The sequence below is a fragment of the Oryza glaberrima genome, chromosome 4 (genome assembly GCF_000147395.1).
Source record: "Oryza glaberrima chromosome 4, OglaRS2, whole genome shotgun sequence".
Taxonomy (NCBI): Eukaryota; Viridiplantae; Streptophyta; class Magnoliopsida; order Poales; family Poaceae; genus Oryza; species Oryza glaberrima.
The window spans coordinates 23,546,959-23,566,707 of record NC_068329.1 but is presented as its reverse complement, the minus strand read 5'-3'; the positions used below and the strand labels follow the sequence as shown (position 1 = coordinate 23,566,707).

The 19,749-nt window shown below is 42.4% G+C and overlaps 1 protein-coding gene across 1 annotated transcript; it reads right to left on the bottom strand.

Moving 5' to 3' along the window:
* Window positions 1–6,733: 6,733 nt before the first annotated feature.
* On the bottom strand, window positions 6,734–13,388 carry LOC127771556 (beta-fructofuranosidase 1). Its single transcript, XM_052297481.1, has 7 exons — window positions 12,685–13,388; window positions 12,492–12,500; window positions 11,490–12,361; window positions 7,912–8,073; window positions 7,519–7,760; window positions 7,180–7,267; window positions 6,734–7,075 (listed from the first exon to the last, which is right to left on the bottom strand). Exons 1-7 carry the CDS (start codon window positions 13,085–13,087, stop codon window positions 6,881–6,883), a joined length of 1,971 nt encoding a protein of 656 aa, XP_052153441.1. The 5' UTR covers window positions 13,088–13,388; the 3' UTR covers window positions 6,734–6,880.
* Window positions 13,389–19,749: the final 6,361 nt, after the last annotated feature.

Here is a 19,749-nt window from a genome sequence, read left to right as displayed (position 1 = left end):
GTGGTGGGGAGTTGAAACCCTTTTCACCATTCTTGGTTTAACTGAACCCATTGGCAGCATAATATATATTTGATTTTAATGACTGATCTCTTTATATAAGTGGGGACCAGCAGTAAAAAAAAGTTTTGAATTATGACACGACGAGTTCACGCATCACATTTGGTTGTGTGAGACTAGAGATGTAAAATATTTCTATTATGTAAAAAAAAATATACGTACTATATCAACACGAATAAGACAACGTAGCAGCATATTCTTTGTCAAAAATATGTCTGTAATATTAAAGAATTATTCCATCTATTTTGAAAATAGAACTATATTTTTGCACGGTTCTCAATTTTATTTCTCGAAACTACGGAATTGTAATTATAAGCAAAGCTCTAACCAGGGTTTGAAATTTTGGTTCAAAATTTCCGAAATTTCGCCCCCCACCAGCATGCTCAAATCTCGCCTGAAATTTTCGTTTTTTTTTTTTTTGCTTTTTTTGTGAATTTGGTCAAATTTTTAAATAATTTCGGCTCGAAATTTCCGAAATTTCAGTAACCCCTGGCATAAAACCCAATTTCAAAATTTAAAACCCTGGCTCTAACCCAATATTTTTTTAACTTTTGAGTTGACGTACCGCCAAACCGCCTCAAAACAACTGAGGGGGGGGGGGGTGAATTGGACCTAACCCAATTTTAAATGAACATTTATAATGTTTTAAGATAAAGTTTTGCACATTTAGACGGCATGTAAAAGGAAACAGTTTTTAGAATTGTAATAGTACAGTACATGTGATGAAACGTGGTCAGTTGAATGTTATTTCATTTCAAGATCTTTTTACGAATAAAAATCGCAAACATTGTAATGAGTAGTATTAAATGCATGTACAGGACTAAGCCTCATGTAGTATAGCCAACTAAAAGAAAATAAAATGAAGCCCAAGGAGATATCTCTGCTAATTGAATAATTTTGGGATATAGACGAACATTGTGAACAGTCCTGGCAAACTTAATTTTTTTAAAAAATCGAGACAAATTGAATATCCTGTTTGGCACGATCTGCAATGCGAGATCGATTCCAGGGCCCACTAATTGTGATTGATGTATTATTGGACTTGGTATGTTATTCCGGTACATTGCCCTCCGTCCATTGAAATGACTAGTGATGCAGCAGCTAGCCCTGATCAACAACTCTGACCCGGCCTGTCGCGACCTCGATCATGCCTGCAAACGGGCCCAAGATTAAGCTGGCCTTTACGCATCCGTCCGCTAACGCGACTGTTCGCTCGCGCCGACTAGCCTAGCTACCTAGGCACGTACTATACCACGTACGTACGTACGTGTGCATGCTTCCGTGGCCACAGCAAGACACACGGAGTGTCAAATAATTGGCGGTAAAAGACTCGTTTATATATCATAGATCCGTGCCTCCATATTGGTGCTACAGTTAATTTAATTACCAAAGTAAATTTTGCTTGGGAAAATTGAAATGTATACTTGGAGTTGGATCAACTTTTTTTCGGTGTTAGTCACGTCCCTAGAGGTCATTTTTTTGGCGAAATGGAAGAAGTATGGAAGATGCACGTTGATCCATTCATTCACCTGCGGGTCGGAACCGGCGTTTGACGGGTCTCTATCGGTAGGAAAGTACGTGCGCGCATATGCCCCCCACGACGACAAACAGACAGCGCTCGGCGCATGGATACAACTCCGTGCATGCAGCTAGCTAGCGCCACGCACACCACACGCATCGTTCGGCGTGCAATGGCAGGCGAGGCGAGCGGCCGGGGGCACGGTACTGCACTGCACGGCACGGCACAGCTACTTAGCAGTAGCACGCAGCTGTGCCGTTTCCAGCGTGCCGCGGCGCCTTAGATCCAGCGCTAGCGACGATCAGAACTGCGGCCACGCAGGCGCGCGCGCGGGCTGTCGTCGAAAGCCTGCGGCGGCCGCGCAGCGCAGGGATGGATCGAACCGGCCAGTCAAGCGAGGGGAGGCCGGGGGAGAGACCGCGGCGTAAGCTGGATCGAGCTGAGCTAGGGGCGGTTTCGTCACACTCGTCACACTGCTGCTCTGCTTGACGTACTACGTACCGGTGGCACTGGCAGGCAGGGGCAAGCAGAGAAGGCAGGGCAGCAGCTAGCTGATGGATGTATGGACGGATGGATGGCACGTAGTACTGGGCCGAGGCAGCAGCAGCGTCATGCATGGCCGGCTGCTGCTGCCTCGCAATTATGGAGGGCCGGGCCGGGGAGGGGAGCTGATGTGATTGATCTATGCAGTGCACTAGTAGCATCTACAGGGATATAACGGTGCAACCATTTCCAAATGTCTACTGCTAAGCTGCACTGCTTATACTACCTACTACTACTACTCTCTCTTCTCTTTCTCTCTGTCCACGTGAGCTTTTCATCTCATCTGTCCACTCGCACGGACGCAACACCGGCGTCAAATGGTTTGCAAACATTGCATCGAACGGGATCGATCCATCAGACATAGCAGCGCATACGGACAGTTTTCTTTTTCTTTTTCTCACGGGTCAATGATTGATGTTTCTCACTTGGGTTCCACAGTGCAAAAAAGCTCGCATCATCTCGATCGATTGGCAGGCCGGGTAGCGTTCCATCGATCCTCAGCCCATCTCAGCAGTTTGAGGTGAGATGGCGGCTGCCTCTGGCCACTTGTCCCACCGACCGCTGCTTACCATTCGACCGGTAAGACGCGTGCCGGTCTAAGAATTATATGCTGTTGACGTGACATCAAACAAAAACGTGGCATATGTAATGCTTCAGAGAAACAAGAGGTCGGGCAGGAAATCACGCGTACTCCCTCTGTAGAAAAAATGTTAGTTGGATCCATGCCACTATAAATATGCAATTTAGATAAATGTTAATACTATTCACGATATCGACTACGTGCCACTGGAATGTGGGGAAACTGGAATCGTGTCACTCCATCGCGTTTTCCGTCAGACCCCCAGACGTGGGACCCACATCTCAGTTACATATTCCTTCATCGTCCCCCCTTTTCTTTTTTCCCCATCTTTTCCTCCATCTTCCACAACTTCTATGAGGGGCAACGCAGCGGCAGCACCCGAGCCGTCCCGCCGCGGAAGGGGTCGAAGACGACAGTGGCGGCGGCGGCTCCCAAGCCCTCCCGCTGCAGATGGGGTCGAAGATGACGGCGACGACAACCGATCCCTCCCGCCGTGGAGGTGGTCGACGATGGCGGCGGCGACGATGAACGCCGTGGAGAGAGAGAGAGAGAGAGAGAGAGAGAGAGAGAGAGAGAGAGAGAGAGAGGAAGGTGAAGAAGAATGAACTGACAGCTAAGTCCCACGTGCAGTTGAGGCTTACGAAGACTTTTGACGGAAAACATGACGGAGTGGTATAGTTCCAATTTCTCCAAATTCCAATGGCACGTAGCCGATATCGTGAATAATAGTGGCATTGATCTAAAATAGCTTATTTGTAGTGGCATGGGTCCAATTAACTCTAAAAAAACTGATGATGGATTGGACAAAAACTTATTCAGATTCATCGTCATAAGTTACTACAAAATGGCTTGTTTGTAGTACTTCTTTTTACGGATGGAGTATTGTATATGCATGGTCTGTATAAAAGAGATAAGGGCGAAGAAAATATAGCACACGTTGATGTGACGTGAGAGAAATATGAGAGAAAATGAAGGAACACACAACATCGGTAGAGATTGGGTTATCATTTTGCCTCCATCAAAACTCATGTTGGTTTGCAAAATAAACGCTTCTATTTTCACAATAACCAAATTTCACAAACCATGCTATGATAACTACGGATATAGTTAGAGAGAACTTTCCAGCGCCTGTGTCGTTCTAATGAGGACAACACAGGCGGCATTTTCGTCCTTGGATACATCTTCCATGTGCCTCCATTTTTGGATTCTTGGATGACAACTCAACTTAGCTCTTGGGCCGACAATGGTGCTGCTTTATGACGACATGTCCTTCCAAAAGGCATCATTGCAGAAATCTATTGTTGTGTTTTAGTAGTTTTTGGTCTATCATGCCTCGCGATGGCATCCACGGGTAGCCTTTGGGAAGTAATTAGAGCTAATGCGCCAAGGTGACAACGAGCTAGGTAATGATGACTCAAAGTTGTGTTTGGTTGTGTTGACTGGGGATACCTGTGGACCAGATAAATAGTGTATTGGGGTACGCTAGTACGAGGATCTACACGATACGGCATCAAGCAAACATGAAGACAAAGATTACACTGGTTCAGGCCCCTAGCTCGTAAGGTAATAGCCCTAATCCAGTTTATATGAGATTGATATGGAAAATCACATGTTACAATAGAGAACAGTCAATCCCGAGATTACTAGCGAGATCCTTGTCGAGATGGTTTCGACGAGATCTCCCAACAAGTAGGCTTCAAGTCCTCCAGATTGTAGGCTATGGTGGTGGTGTTGGCTTCCCCCCCCCCCCCCCCCCCCGCCAGGGGGTGGCTATTTATACCTTGGACCCCTTTGTCTCCAAGTAGAACGTCTACTCGGAGACTCTGTATCCTACACGATATGGTATAATCCCAACCTTCTCTGAGTAGAACTCTACCACGTTACTTGCCCGTGAGGTTTATTTCCATAATCTCTTATCGATTTCCTTATCATACACAAAAACGTATCGTACATACAAAAGTATGACATATCCGTATATTTTATAAGTCGTAGGATAGAAGGTATGTCTTATCCGTAACCATGACAGGTTGGGAGAGGCGTTTGGCTGTTGTCTCCTAGGAAAGTTGAAGCTGCTGCGTAGATGTGAACTCGGCAATGATGACTCACATCGGACCTTGTCAATCGTGTTTCACTTCGGTGTAGAGTAGCAAGTTGTATAGTTCTTGCTATGGTGCTTCCTAGCGAATTAGGGGTCACTTGATCGTGTGGGCGATGGTATGATGACAGTGACATGTCATTGCCAACGTGTGGGGGTCTATGCTTTCAGTTTGTTTCTCGTAGCTACAACACCTATATCAACAACGTGTGGCAATAATGCCTTGTGGCCAACAGAGTTTGAGTGTTGAGCTTAGTTGTCTTACTTCTAGTTGTGGTAGTTTAGGTTAGTTGGCTACGAATGTGTTGTAGTTGCGGTTTTTGCTTAGTTTCGTATAATTAATTATGCACCGCAAATTTTGGTCTCGTTTTTCCTTGAAATAAGGCATCTTCTTCTTGTTCTTATATAAAAAAATAATACCCCGGCAACAGCTGACTATAGTTCAAATTTCACAAACTAATTTGTTCATGGATAATTTTACAAAAAATGATGGTATGGGGAGGAAAAGACAGTTAACATGCCATATCTGATATAGGCTCATCTGATTGGAACAAACACCTTATGAAGCCTTGGTGTGAGTTTTTGCGCATGACTATAGGCTCGATGGAGTGTGATAGATAATTGGCATCATTGTGATTGTTGTTAATTTGTCTTCAAGTTATGAAGTATGGTGTCATAATATTGGTTTTGATAGTTTCAAGTTGTATGTATATGGCATGATTAATGTTGGTCAGGCTGTAAGAATCTTCTCCTAATAATCATTATCTAGTATAATGATGTCAACGATTCTTAAAATCTAGTGATAAATTGGATTCAAACAAGACACATGGTAGAGAGAAACCATATATAAAGGATTATTATTTTGGTTATATCAAATGATTCCAATTGAAAATAAGGCCATCCAAACAAACATCAAAGTGGGAAGGACTTTTTAGAGGTCCTAGAAGACATAGGACACGTTCGGAAGTCATTCCTGCGGTTTGCAGCGCTTGTGTTGTGCGAGTACAGTTTTGCCTTTTGCTCCTACAGTTAGCTGCCATGCAGCCACAGAAACTGTTAGCCGAATAAGTCCATAGTTGAACCGGAGATGACGAGGCTACGAGCTTACCCATTTCCCCACTTGCTAACAACCACTAGGTAGATGTTAGGTATAGATGAAGTCTCGCGATTGACTGGTTGAATGGCATGACTTGTACTACTTTATTTATGGCTATTGGTGAGGAATGAGGATAACATAGCCAGAGTAGGGGTGCGAGCGCGCGCACACACACACAGAGACACACAAATATAATGCACATGCACAAAAATGTAACACACACACACACACACAAATGTAACACACACAATTATAAATACTGTGGCAAAAATGTGATTGGTTTTAGTGTCTTTAAATTGTGTACTAACAATTTCTAGTTGGAGTTTGATAGAAAGAGAAGAGCAAACAAACAAATTAGATTACAAAATAGAAATATGTGATTAATTTTGGTGTCTTTCAAGGTGTAGTTACATTTTACAATTGTGGTTTGATAAGAAGAAGAAAGCAAACAAACATATTTGACTAAAAATTTTTAGTTGTGGTTTGATAGGTAGAAAGATGAAGACAAACAAATTTGACTATAGAGATACAACTAATGAATCTAAACATACCACACTACCATTGCATTTAAAAGGATGTAGTTTATATATTGATGAACTTAAGTAGAGTTTAGCTCCAAAATCTTGAGTGATTTTCTAGTGGCCCTAAATTTGTGGCATTGTTGAAGAGGAATGTTCGCAAAGTCGTATATTGTTTATGTAGGATAAACATGACACAATTGGCTTACGACAACATTACGGTGATGGCTAATAATAACATCAGGGGTAGAGTGATAGCATACGCACATGTGCACGTACGTGTGCGCATGCGCACACACAATAACAAAATTGTGGCAAAACAATATGATTGATTATGTTTTATTTCAGTTGCTAGTAATATGTCATAGTTGTAGTTTGACATAAAGAAGGAAGCAAAAAAGATAAATTAGCCTATAAAAACATAGCTAACAAATGTAGACAAATCATTCATTCCCATTACATTAAAAATGATCTAGTCTACATATGGACGGATGTAAGCAGAGTTCAGCTCCCAAATCTTTAGCGATTTGGCAGTGACTCCGACATTTGTGGCATTGTTGAAAAGAAAGATTTTGGCCGACTCGTAGATGGCTTTGGTGGGATACACACGCGAGGTAATGCATGTCCTCCCTCCTTGAGCGAAGCCCTCAACTATGGAGTGATCAACCTATTGAAAGAAATTGCACACAAAGAGTTAGATTACGACGTATCAAAATATATGCGTTGTGGCATATGAATATGCATGTACTCAACATTGCTAGAAAGACTTACCAAAATCCTTATTGACAGGTTTTCGCCATCTAGCACAGGTACCAAGCTGCCATAGACTCTCTTAACTAGATCGTTTGCTTTTGATGACCTGAAAAAAAACAAGATTTAAAATGCATTAAAATTTACATCTTGACTCGATTAAAGCAAAATTTAAGCCTCCTTTATATATACACAAGGAGTTCTACACACGACAGCACACATCCTCTGTCCACAAATTGAAGTATCGAAAAAAAATACATCCTCTAATAACAAGATCAAGTGTGAATATTTGGTTGCAAAAATATGTGCACACAGAGGAAGACATGCACGCATATACTGGAAAATGTGTACCACACACACCTGAGCTCGTCTTGGCAGAAGAAGGTTGTAAGGTTGCCGTCGACTCCCTTGACCAGGTAGAAGAAGACAGCCGTCCGCTCCGACAACTGATCATCAGCCAGCACGAGAAGCCCGAACGGGCCCATCAAGCCACGGCCAACCGCACCGCCGCCCGTGCCGCAGCTGTATGCTGCTGCTCCAGCCTCCGTGACGACACCGTCGGCTGCCGAAGTGTCCACCTCGAACACGGCCTCGATGTCCAGCTGTACAACCGCACGCACACCAGAACCACACTTGCACGTCAGTTTCTCGGGTCGGATATATAGCAGTTGTTGTGTATGTGTATGGCACACTTTTTTTTTTATAAATGTATGACACATTTTGTGTTCATGTGTCAAAATCACGCGTAGGTACCTGTGTTGCTTTGCCGACGTCCAACGGCACGACGGAGCCGGGAGAGACGTCGAGGCCGTCGAAGCTCTTGCCGCGCATACGGAGGTTCTCCACCTCCACCACCGGCCACTGGAGCAGGTTGCTGCCAGTCTTCGTGTCCAGCATAACTGTCCTCGGAATTGACTGCAAATAATAATAATAAAAGGTTAATTTAAATAAAGGGAAATGCCTTGTTTGGATGGGCCTCGGTCAAGGCCCATCAAGGGCACATTGAATTCAACAACAATTTAAAACAGGAAAAAAAAGATTTAAAGAAAAAGGGACAATGACATGAATGATTGAAGGAGAGACAGTTAAGGATCTACTCCCTCCGACTCTAAAAATGTATAGTTTTAACTAGTTAAAGATATATTATTAAGCAAGAGATTAAAAAACTACGATGTCCTTGTGGTGGAGAAAACGAAAAAAAAAGATAAACTAGTATTAAAATGGTCTAGTGGATCACCTAAAATTACATTTATTTAGAGATGGTAGTAGCAGTTTAGTTTTTTTTATAGTCATTCAGACAAAATATAAAATTGTAGCATGATTTTAAAAATATACAATTTTAGCAAGTTTTTACAGTCATTCAGATAAAAATACATAATTTTAGCATGATTAAAAAAAGATGCAATTTTAGTAAGTTTGTATAGTTCGCAATTTAACAAAAGGCCAATGCATTTATTGGTTAACCTATCACCTAATTTTGATAAACCCGCCTAGCGCCAATGGCAAATAGTAGAGTTGTAAAATATAACAGCCCGGGTTCGAGTCTTAACACGCTCACTTCCCACCCAAATTCTTTTTGATACAATTCTAGGATATTTTCATACCCAGCCATCTAACTAAGAAAGTATATTTACTCAAAGTCCACTGCTTTTTTAAGAAGCCCTGCCTAGTGTAGTTGGCAAAGGCTATAGTTAGACAGACTAGCGGACCGTGTTCGAGTTTTAGCATGCTCACCTTTTCACCCTTGTTTTATATTGTGTTTGAGTTTTAGCACACTCACCTTTTCACCCTTGTTTTCGTTTGCGTTTAATATAAAAATTATCATGCTCACCTTTTTCCACCATAATTTTTTAATAGAAGTCTAGTGTATTTGCATAACTGGTCACCAAGAAAGTGCATTTACAAATTTGTGTATCACCTAATTTTGATAACTCCACCTAGCGCAGTTGGCAAAGGTTAGAATTAGGAACCTAGTGGGCCGCGTTCGAGTTTTAAAACACTCGCCAACAGCCACCCTTTCCACCATGGTGCTTTTTTTTTCAAATGCATCTCAAGTATTTTTACAACTTAACTGGCCACCAAGAAAGTGCATTTACTTATTAATCTATCACCTAATTTCGATAACTCCACCTAGCGCAGTTGGTAAAGTTTAGAATTAGAAACCTAGTGGACCACGTTCGAGTTTGAACACACTCACTCAATTACCCTTTCCATATATTTTTTAAAATACATCTCAAGTATCTTTACCACCAAGAAAGTGCATTTACTTATTAATCTATCACCTAATTTCGATAACTCCACCTTGCGCAGTTGGTAAAGTTTAGAATTAGAAACCTAGTGGACCGCGTTCTAAGTTTGAACACACTCACTCAATTACCCTTTCCATATATTTTTTAAAATACATCTCAAGTATCTTTACAACTTAGATAACACGGTTAGACTTGTGTAGCCTATTAGCATCACAACAACTTGCCTAACCAACTGAGAAAGGAGACGTTTGTTGATTTCCTTTTTTATATTATAGTATAGTACAAATATCGAAAACTCCTCAATTTCATCTTTAGAATAACTATGAGTGGATTTTTTTTTCATTTCACATAAACCATTGATTTCATCATCGATTAAAATAAATTACCAAACATTTTAGTTCCAAAAATAACGTAAAACAAATTTCTCAAAAACGAAGTTAATTCCCCTAGGAGTCGAACCGGCCACTCAAGAACTCACTTTCACGCTTGCCACAAGAATGACATGTACATATACCGCGAAATTACTAAGTTATTCAAATGATTACGGATTATTAAAAAAACAACACGATTGCAGCGACAGGTCAGGGTATTAAATTTCCTGATGCTAAGCAAGTCATTATCCACGTTCTGCTTCGTTGGAACAACCCCTTTGAATAGTCCTGTTTGGAATTCCAAACTCTAGCAAATCAGAAATTTACTCAAATCCCCCTTTCGTCAAGTAAATGTCCTAGCTAATCTCTAGCTATGCGCCAATGCAAGACACGTTATGGACGCATAAAAAAAACCCTTCGCAATTTGAGGATTAATCTAACTCTAGCCTTAGCTAATTAATAGAGTACTAATACTTCTCCACACTAAGACGTGGTGACAACAAGTTTGCTTAGACGTACGGCTCTCGTGCTCTCGCGGCCAACCGGAGACAAGTCACGGTCGGGCACCAGAAAACGCCGGCCGATCCAGTCCGATGTCATGGCGCCGCTGCTGCATGCAAATCCCCTGAGTCTATTGGCAGCCTGCAAATCTCGCCGGGCCCGGCTACCTCTGGTGGTTGGGCGGGCGTGACTCGGACCGATTAATCAAGTCAGCATCGTGCAACTCGTTTGGGTAGACCGGTAGAAGGACGTGATCCGGTTTTCAAAAAATAATAAAAAAAGGACGTGATCCCCGTGGGGCCCGCCCAGACCTGGACTACTGCATATACTACTGGTCCAACTATGTTCATGCACGTTTTCTTCTGGATCGACCGGCCGGCGCAACAAGAAAGCCGCACGCCTGCATGCCTCTCGTGGTGCACAGGTAAAGACGTTTTGCATTATATTTTAGTGGGCGGAATTGTGGTCTAGAAATGGTATATGCAAGTGTATAACTACATAATGACCGGGTCCTAGCTAGCCATCCATGGTTAACTAGCCAGATCAGCATGATCATCATATCCAGCTGGCTAGCAGCTAGCTGGCTTAGCTAGGGGCGTTATTTTCATAAGGTTTTAATGGATTTCCATGAGTTTATATCGTCCTAGTCACTTTACTTTTTTGCTCTAGCGATTCAAATAGTATGAGCTAAATGTTTTTGACACAGTAATTAATGGAGTACAGTACATGATTGGGAAAAAGGGATGTATACGGCAAGTTAAATTAATTACAATATATATGAATTATACCAAATCAGTACGGCTTTTCAGATTTTAATAGTAACTCGTTCTGTGCCAATTGAGATAGTACATACCCAGTTACCTAAAAATCTTAATTAAGTATCTTGTTCATGTCATCGCAAAAAAAAAGACTAATTAGTTTTGCAATGAATTATATCACAGATCAATATGGCTTTTCAGACAGCTTTATAATAGTTTTCCTACGTCATTTGAGATTAATATAACTTGTTATTTTTATATTTTTGTAATTATGTTCAGTTATGATGCTTCACAAAGAAATTTGACGGGTTCGTATCTCTATCCGTGTCTCGTTCAATCCATTGTCAAAATTAAATAAAAAAAAGTTTGTTTATACGTAACTACTACTAATTCTATAGCCTATCAGAAATATGAAACCAAGGTTATGGGGGTTGTCGATCAATGTACGTTACCTGAAGGGAGGCCCAGCCCTTGAGTATGTCAGCCCGCTCGCTGTCGGTCTCGCCGATCCACCCCCATAGCACGCGACGCCGCCCGACGGGGTCGTAGAACGTCTTGGACGCGTAGAACTTGCCGTAGTCGTACCGGAGCCCGATCCCGACGTCGATGTCGGCGTTGTCCGGCGTCCAGGTATCGGTCTCGCCGTCGTAGGTGCCGATGGCGTAGTAGTCGTTTCTGTCGTCGTCGAGGCTGGCCTTGAGTACGTGCTTCACGCCGGGCCCCGGCGGGGTGGACGTCTCGAGCCCGTCCTCGACGGCCGGCGAGGTGGACACCGGGTACAAGTCCACGCACTCCCACATGCCGGTGCCCTTGACGACGTGCAGCAGCGTGGGCAGCAGGTCGTAGTGCAGGAAGTCCTCCGTCTTGTACACGAGCGCCAGCCCCGCGTGGTCGCGGTCCTTGGACCCGATGGTGATCCGCCACGCCGAGTCGGCCGGGTTGCGCCACGCCGTCGTCGGGTCGCGGAAGTCCGTCAGCCCGATGCCCGGCGGCGGCACCAGCACCGGGTTCGCCTCCGCCTTGCTCCATTCCCGCAGCAGCGGGTCGTTCGGGTCGGCCGGCTCGGCCAGGTTCTGCACCTGCACCGACTCCTCCGTGGCGCCGGTGTAGAGCAGGACGATCCGGCCGTCGGGCAGCTGCGTCGCCGAGCCGGTCCAGACGCCGTTGATGTCGTACCAGTGGTCGGGCACCATGGCGAGCGGCAGGTGCAGCCAGTGGATGAGATCGCGCGACACGGCATGGCCCCAGGTGATGTTCCCCCACACGGCCGAGTCCGGGTTCCATTGGTAGAACAGATGGTACCATCCCTTGTAGTACAGTGGACCTGCAGATCGATCCATCGACGGCCCGGTCAGTGCGTGCAAAAAAAAAGTGTCACGTCTCGCGACATCGATGTCAATGCGTGACAAGTACAAGATTGCGCCGTGCATTGACAATCAGCGCCAGCAACTTACCGTTCGGATCTGTAGATGCCGAGAAAAAGACGAGCAGCACGGCCATGCGCACGAGACGTCCGTGGAAAAGAAACGGAAAGGGAACAAGATTAGAAACGAGAAAACATTGTATAACCGGTGAATCGGAGCCGTGCGATTACAGATCCAACGGCCTAGATGAAACCACGGGAACGATGGCAACGTGTATACATACCGTTCATCCAATTGTTGGGGGGCTGGAAGTGGAACGCCGTGCGCTGCCAGGACAGCATCGAGTTGGTCCAGGCGTAGTCCCGGACCGCGCCGCCGCCGAGGCGCAGCGCCGGGGTGGTGGACTTCTCCGAGACGCCCTCCACGACGCCGCGGGACGACGAGGCCGCGACCTCCACGGTGCCGGGCGCGAGTACGGCCGCCCTCCCGTCTCCACCGTCGTGAAATCCATACACCAGGAAGAGCGCCGCGAGGCCGAGAAGGACCACGGCGGACGCGACGACGGCCGGGAGGACCGGCGTCCGCCTCTTCCCCCTCTCCGGATCACGTTGCTGGCGGCTCTCGGGGCTCGTCTCGGGAAGCAGAGGCGCGGCGCCGTCCATCATCGGGGAGATGGCCGGGATCATTGGCAACCAACCAATCTAGCTACTGCTGCTGCTTGCGCTCTAGGCTACGTCGAGAGCTAATGGCAAACAAGGTGCATGCGCCCTCCTATTTGTACATGAACGAGAGCGAGCGGACGAGGAAAAATGGAAACGTACGAAGAGGCTGGCAGTATTTATAGCGACGTTGCCTTATGCGGAAGGGACAGATGTACTCTGTCGCGGGCGATGATTTTTTTTTCACCGCATCGCGCGCTCGCGCAAGGTCGCCGCCGAGACGCCGAGCGAATCGGGAAATAAAAGGAAACGGAGAGAGGAGGCGATCTCGATCTCACGGTGGGAACTCCTTGCCAAAAAAAGGGAGGGTTTTATAGCGGAGCATTGGCCGGGCGAAGTGATCGGAGTCTGAGTCAGCAAGCATGGGGGCCAGTTCATGTGGGCCACGGAAACGACAGGCTTTCACGTAATTTGCACAAACTACTCGGCTTATTACAGAGGATCGGAATTCAGGGGTCCAAATTTGTGAACCGAGAGAGATAAAAAACCTACTACTTTTGCATGTGGGTTTAATTCACCGGAAAACATGGACGATCAATAAGGTTGAATTATGCAAGGCTAGCTACAGCTAGAATTAACAGTAGGCCACCAAACCATGCATTTTGGTTCTAGAGCGATTCTGTCAGTAGTTCTGTCCTAGTGTCCTACTACAGTACAGCGTGGCACTAAAGCCATAATTTAAATTCTTGCTCCGCCTAAAACGAAGGAATGGGTGCTTAAGTTCGTTGTCCACTTCCCAGTATGTACTGGCAGCTGATTATACAAATAAATTTACATTTATTGATAAAATGCAGCAGCTAGTTGGAAAAATATATAAAGGTAAACTTTTATTGGTTTACAATAAGAAAAGGAAAGCTTTGAAACCATATCAATCCACTCCGACATGATATAAATTGAGAAGTTACTCGATCGAGAACTATCTCTTAAATCTATTCCGTCAAAATGCGTGGACTTTAAACTCTATAACGGTATGTCGATACATCCCTTGGATCCAATAATGTTAAACTTTTATTGTTTTACAATAAAAAAGGAAAGGTTTTTTAAAACAATATCAATCCGCTCCGACATGATATAAATTGAGGAGTTATTCGATCAGTAACGATATCTCTTAAATCCATTCCGACAAGATGTGCCGACTTTAGTCTATAATGGTATGTCGGTACATCCCTTGGGTCCAAATAAACTAAACTTTTATTGTTTTACAATAAATAAGGAAAGCATTAAAACAATATCAATCTACTCCGACATGACATAAACTGAGTTATTCGATCGATAATTGTGTCTCTTAAATCCGTTCCATCAAATTGCGCAGATTTTAGACTATAACAGTATGTCGGTACATTCCTTGGATCCAATAAAGCTAAACTTTTATTGTTTCACAATAAAAAAGGAAAGGTTTTTTTTTAAAAAAAAACTATATCAATTCGCTCCGACATGACATAAGTTGGGGAGTTATTCGATCAGTAACGATATCTCTTAAATGCAGTCCAACAAGACGCACAAAATTTAGTCTATAATGGTATGTTGGTACATCCCTTGGATCTAATTAAGCTAAAACTTTTATTGTTTTACAATAAGAAAAGGAAATCTTTAAAATGATATCAATCCGCTCCGCCATGATATAAATTGAGGAGTTATTCGATTAGTAACGGTATCTCTTATATCCATTTCGTAAAAAATGTGTAAACTTTAGATTTTATAACGGTATGTCGATACATCCTTTTGATCCAATAAAGCTAAGCTTTTATTGTTTTACAATAATAAAAGGAAACATTTTTTTACAATGATATCAATCCGCTCCGACATGATATAAATTAAGGAGTTATTCGATCAGTAACGATATCTCTTAAATACATTTCGACAAGATGCACAGACTTTAGTCTCTATAACGGTATGTCAGTACATCCCTTGGATCCAATTAAGCTAAACTTTTATTCTTTTACAATAAGAAAAGGAAAGCTTTAAAACAATATCAATCCGCTCTGACATGATATAAATTGAGGAGTTATTCAATCAGTAATGATATCTCTTAAATCCATTCTAACAAGATGCATGGACTTTAGACATATGTTGGTACATCTCTTGGATCCAATTAAGCTAAACTTTTATTGTTTTACAATAAGAAAAAGAAGTTTAAAGCCGATATCAATCTGCTCCGACTGTAGAGTCTATAACGTTATGTCGGTGTCCCTTGGATCTATTCAGAGTTTCCAACAAAATAATACACAGGAGAGCTGTAGATATGTTGCACCACCTTTCACTAGATTTTACTTTAAATTTGTCAACATCAATTTAAGAAATATGGATTCAGATTGTATCTAGCCATTTCATTCCCAACTACGAATACTTTTTTTTTCGTTATACTTAAATACTGCTAGGTATCTCAGCAAAAGAATATATATAATAGATGCTGCCTGCTATGGAAAAATCAGGTAAAAATGGAATTTAATGTCAACCAAATAACATAAACAAAAGTAGTAATACATAAAAATATTAGGAATTTGCACACGTTAAGAAATTGAAGAGCAGTCGTCACAATGGACTGAATCCAAAATCAATCGAATAAACAAAATCATCTCTGTAGCAATGTTTACAAAGATAAACTCCCTAGTTAAAAGGGATTAATCAATTTGATGACATGTGCGTGGTATTAAGTAACTCGATCGTTTCTATATCTCGCATGTTGTTTCAAGGAAGAGATTTGTGCAACGTACGTAGAGCTATCCATGCTTCCAAGCTTCAGAGTAGCTTCAGCAATCAGCATGTGTACATGTATTTTCTTGAGGACTTCACGTTTAACGCACACAAGCAATACCTATGGGATCAAGTTGTTAATTTAAATATTTTTTATCCGTTCCAACTCGCTACAAAGCAGCGGGCAACTCTAAGCGGTCAAGGCATGGGCCACCAATAAAAATTACTCAGATCATAAAAGTTTTAAGTTTCAAATTTTTTTGAACTACGTTATAAAAATCTAATTTTATCCTAAATATTAAATATTTATGACGGGAAAGAGGGAGGTATAGAGTAGAACCTAACGTCTTTTTCCAAAGAAAAATCGTTGGAGGTTAATTGTTCGGCATCTTAAGTTAGCCTCATTAGTCACTGATAGTTTATTAGTATTTAATTATGCACAACTCCTCGATAGCAACCTGTTGAATTCATATACATATAGTAAGTACTGTTCACAAATGAATTGTAAGGTTAGTGTTCACCATGTATTGATTGTGTAATTCTATATTTCCACGGGTTCTAAAAATATTTCTCCACGTGATATGCATGACGAGAAATTAGGTAGATCAATTACGCTGATCGTCTCGCAAGAAAAACTGAATATATAAATGCAAATCATTTGACTAAAAAAGATGCATTAATTATTTTATGACATAATTGGCATGGTATTGTATTGTATTGTTTTATCGTTATACTGTTCACAAGCTGGAATTTGAACTGTATTACAATATCTTAAAAATTAGAGTTGTATTTATGATACAACTCTTATATTTATATTTACAAATGCAATTGTACTGTCATACCACAGAATGTAGCTCTCTAACATATGAGAGAATCTATTCTATACCACTGAGTTTGATCTAGTTTAACAATTTGCTACTAATATTGTCTCTTTCTATAATATACCCATTGAGTTTATTCACCGTAGGAGCCTCTCCTACAATTTCATTTTCAAAAAAAAAACGATGGCTTTACCAATTGTTTTATAATACGCTATTGGGTTAAACTTTTTTAAAAGAGAGAATCGACTCCATGCCACTGAGTTTGGTTTAGCTCAACGATTTCACTAACAGTGTCTCTTAATTTCTATTATATACCGGTGACATTAACAATGTTTTACAATATACCAGTGGGCTGATCACCCTTATAAGAATACCCAAAATACTCTTAGAGATATACAATGTAAACAATCCCTAATTTATTTCATTAAAAGTTTCAATAAAAATGAAAATTTTTGTATGGCCTATGTACAAAACATGTAAGATTGTATTAAGTTTAAAGTTTTTTTGTTATATTTATTTTATAAAATTATTTTGTGTGGTATACGAGAGAGAAATTGCTTAAAATAGATAATAGCACAAAACACAAAAATATCGTATGTAGCGTATGAAATATGATTTACATTAATAACAATAACAAAAATTTATATAGCATATAACGGATAAGTTATATTTTTTAAAAAAGAGTATAAATGCAAAAAGAACTTGAAACTTATCTACAAATTTACATGTTGTACATGTAAGGAGGCCAAATAATTAATACGCACACACATATATATACATATATATACATACATATATATTTTTCGAAATTTCTAATGAGATAAAACCTTTTATATATGTACTTTTCCTCCCAAAAATAGTCTTGACAGGTGGAATTAAACCATAGCTCCAAGACCTTGTAGGTAAATTAGTTTAATGTGTATTCCGTGAAGGTTCATATATAGTTTGTTTCGTACACCACTCGCTTGGTTTCTGAAGGAAAGAAACCAACGATTTTTTTCACGTTTCAGATTTTTATTCAACGGTGCATCAGGGAGGCTCCTGGCCCCTCCTATACACAGCCAGGATCGACTCTCAACTCCACTGTTGCATCATCATCTCTCCTTGATATCCATGTCGTCACCACTGATGCACCTCAATGAGACCTACTACTGTTAATTGCTTGCCGGAACTAACCTCCACCGTGGCAATTCATATACTAATAATCATATGTGGTGTGCCTGTGGACAAACTCACGCAAAGAAAGATAAATTAATCAATCTATGTGTACGCACACGATCACAGACTTGTACGCACGAAATCCATCGAACACCTGATCCAGTATTCAACTATTCATCGCGAGAATTAAATGGGAGGGAGAAAAATTCATCGCAATCCCCAGATCATTTGATCGATCGATTGAGTGGATATACACTATCCGGTTCGTCAAACCGGTGACTGGCAACAGCAACTGGCTGATCGATCGAGCTAGCACCGATCTATTATCTGGACTGCCAAATAATTGAAGACGTCGTCGCAATTCAAGCATTACGCTAGCTAGCTACGTGGATGGAATCCACTCCAAGCATTTTTGCAGCAATGAGGAGTTTAATACGCAGACAGAGACCCGCGGAGATGATGATAGTACTGTGACGCGATCAATTAATACCGGTCGATCTCCTCCAACGACAGCAAACCGGCTAGTCGGTGAGCGCGAGTAACATGCGCTATCGCCTACCTGCAACATTTCTGCACATGCATACATTGGAGCTCTCTTGATCGGTCGATAAAGACCCATGATAAGTATACCGCAGTACTAGCTAGGAGTAGGAGGCAATAATGCATGTTACTTGCAGCTTCTCTAGAACGGCGCATGTTGCCGTGAATCGGCGGCGGCGCTGCCCGTTTTCTGCAATGCCTTCTTCTGCTTTCGAGATCTGCCGAAATTTCCTACCTCTGTCACAGCTAAAGCCGGGCACTGTTCACGGTTAAATTTCACCTTCGTTTCCATCAGGCTAATCCGGCGAGACAGACGCATTCGAGGAAGAACATGGGCACATGGCAGACTGAGACTGGCCGCAGCTGCATGCGATGTGTCTCGCGAGGGACGTCAAAGCACGCCTTCTTGTGATGAGCATGCACGAGGCAGCCTGGTAACGACGAGGGGGTGCGGTGATCATTTAGAAGTAACCCGCAGTGCAGATAATATCATAATACGGATGTCCCAGGTGTTGCTTAGGCAGGTCTTAATTATCATCATCAGGCGTTGGTCAAGCGATCCTGTCCACGGGAGACGGGAGACAAAAGCGAAATCCTAGTACTACTAGACATGCTCCAAGGCTCCAAGCTCACGTACTGATATGCACAAGGAACAGAGAGAACGGAGATAAGAAAAGAAAAAGACCTTATCCAGCAGCTGCGTGTGCAAGCTTGACACGGAAAGTTCGTAGCCAAGTAATTTACCATCTCTAGCGTGTACACCTTCGTTTATGTTTTTCCGACGTGGTTCAGCCACATGGACCAACTTTAATTATATCCGACAGTCGTGCGGGTGCGGCTCGTGACAGACCAAACATTCTTCATTTCTTCGAGCTACCCCGTCCAACGTTCAAGCAGCCCTGCTCGCGTCCGGTCCAGTCAAGCTCTTGTGATTCGTGGCCCACGGTTGTCTAGACTCTGGACCTTGTGGATGACGGCTCGGCCTCTTTGCGTGTCAAGTTCGGTTGTTGCCAACGGAAATAAAAAATCAGAATTGAATTTTACACCCACCGGCAACGTGCGTAATGGTCGAAAACTTCCCTTCCTCTTTGCTTCATCACTAATCATCCTTTTTTTTAACAGTTGACCATTATATAAATTCAGGATAAACTTCACGGAAGAACCAAGCGCCCATTTTTTTTAAAAAAAATTGGAAGAATTAGCGTGAAGCAAGAAGGAAAAAGTACACCCAAGGACTCTCAACTTGTCATCGAATTACAAAATCATCCTCCAACCACAAAACCAGATATATAACATCCCAACTTACAAAACCATTTACTTTACGTTCTTCGGTGGTTTTGATCCCGGTTTTATCCGATGTGGCGGCTGAATCAGCGTGGACCCCACATGTTAGATGCCACGTCAGCATCCCTCTCT

Coding starts and splice junctions, on each gene's coding strand:
- LOC127771556 (XM_052297481.1), bottom strand. CDS start 13,087: ATGATCCCGGCCATCTCCCCGATGATGGACGGCGCCGCGCCTCTGCTT. Junction 8,074..11,489: donor AGGGCTGGGCCTCCCTTCAG/GTAACGTACATT, acceptor TATTATTTGCAG/TCAATTCCGAGGACAGTTAT. Junction 7,268..7,518: donor TTCTGCCAAGACGAGCTCAG/GTGTGTGTGGTA, acceptor GTTTTTTTTCAG/GTCATCAAAAGCAAACGATC.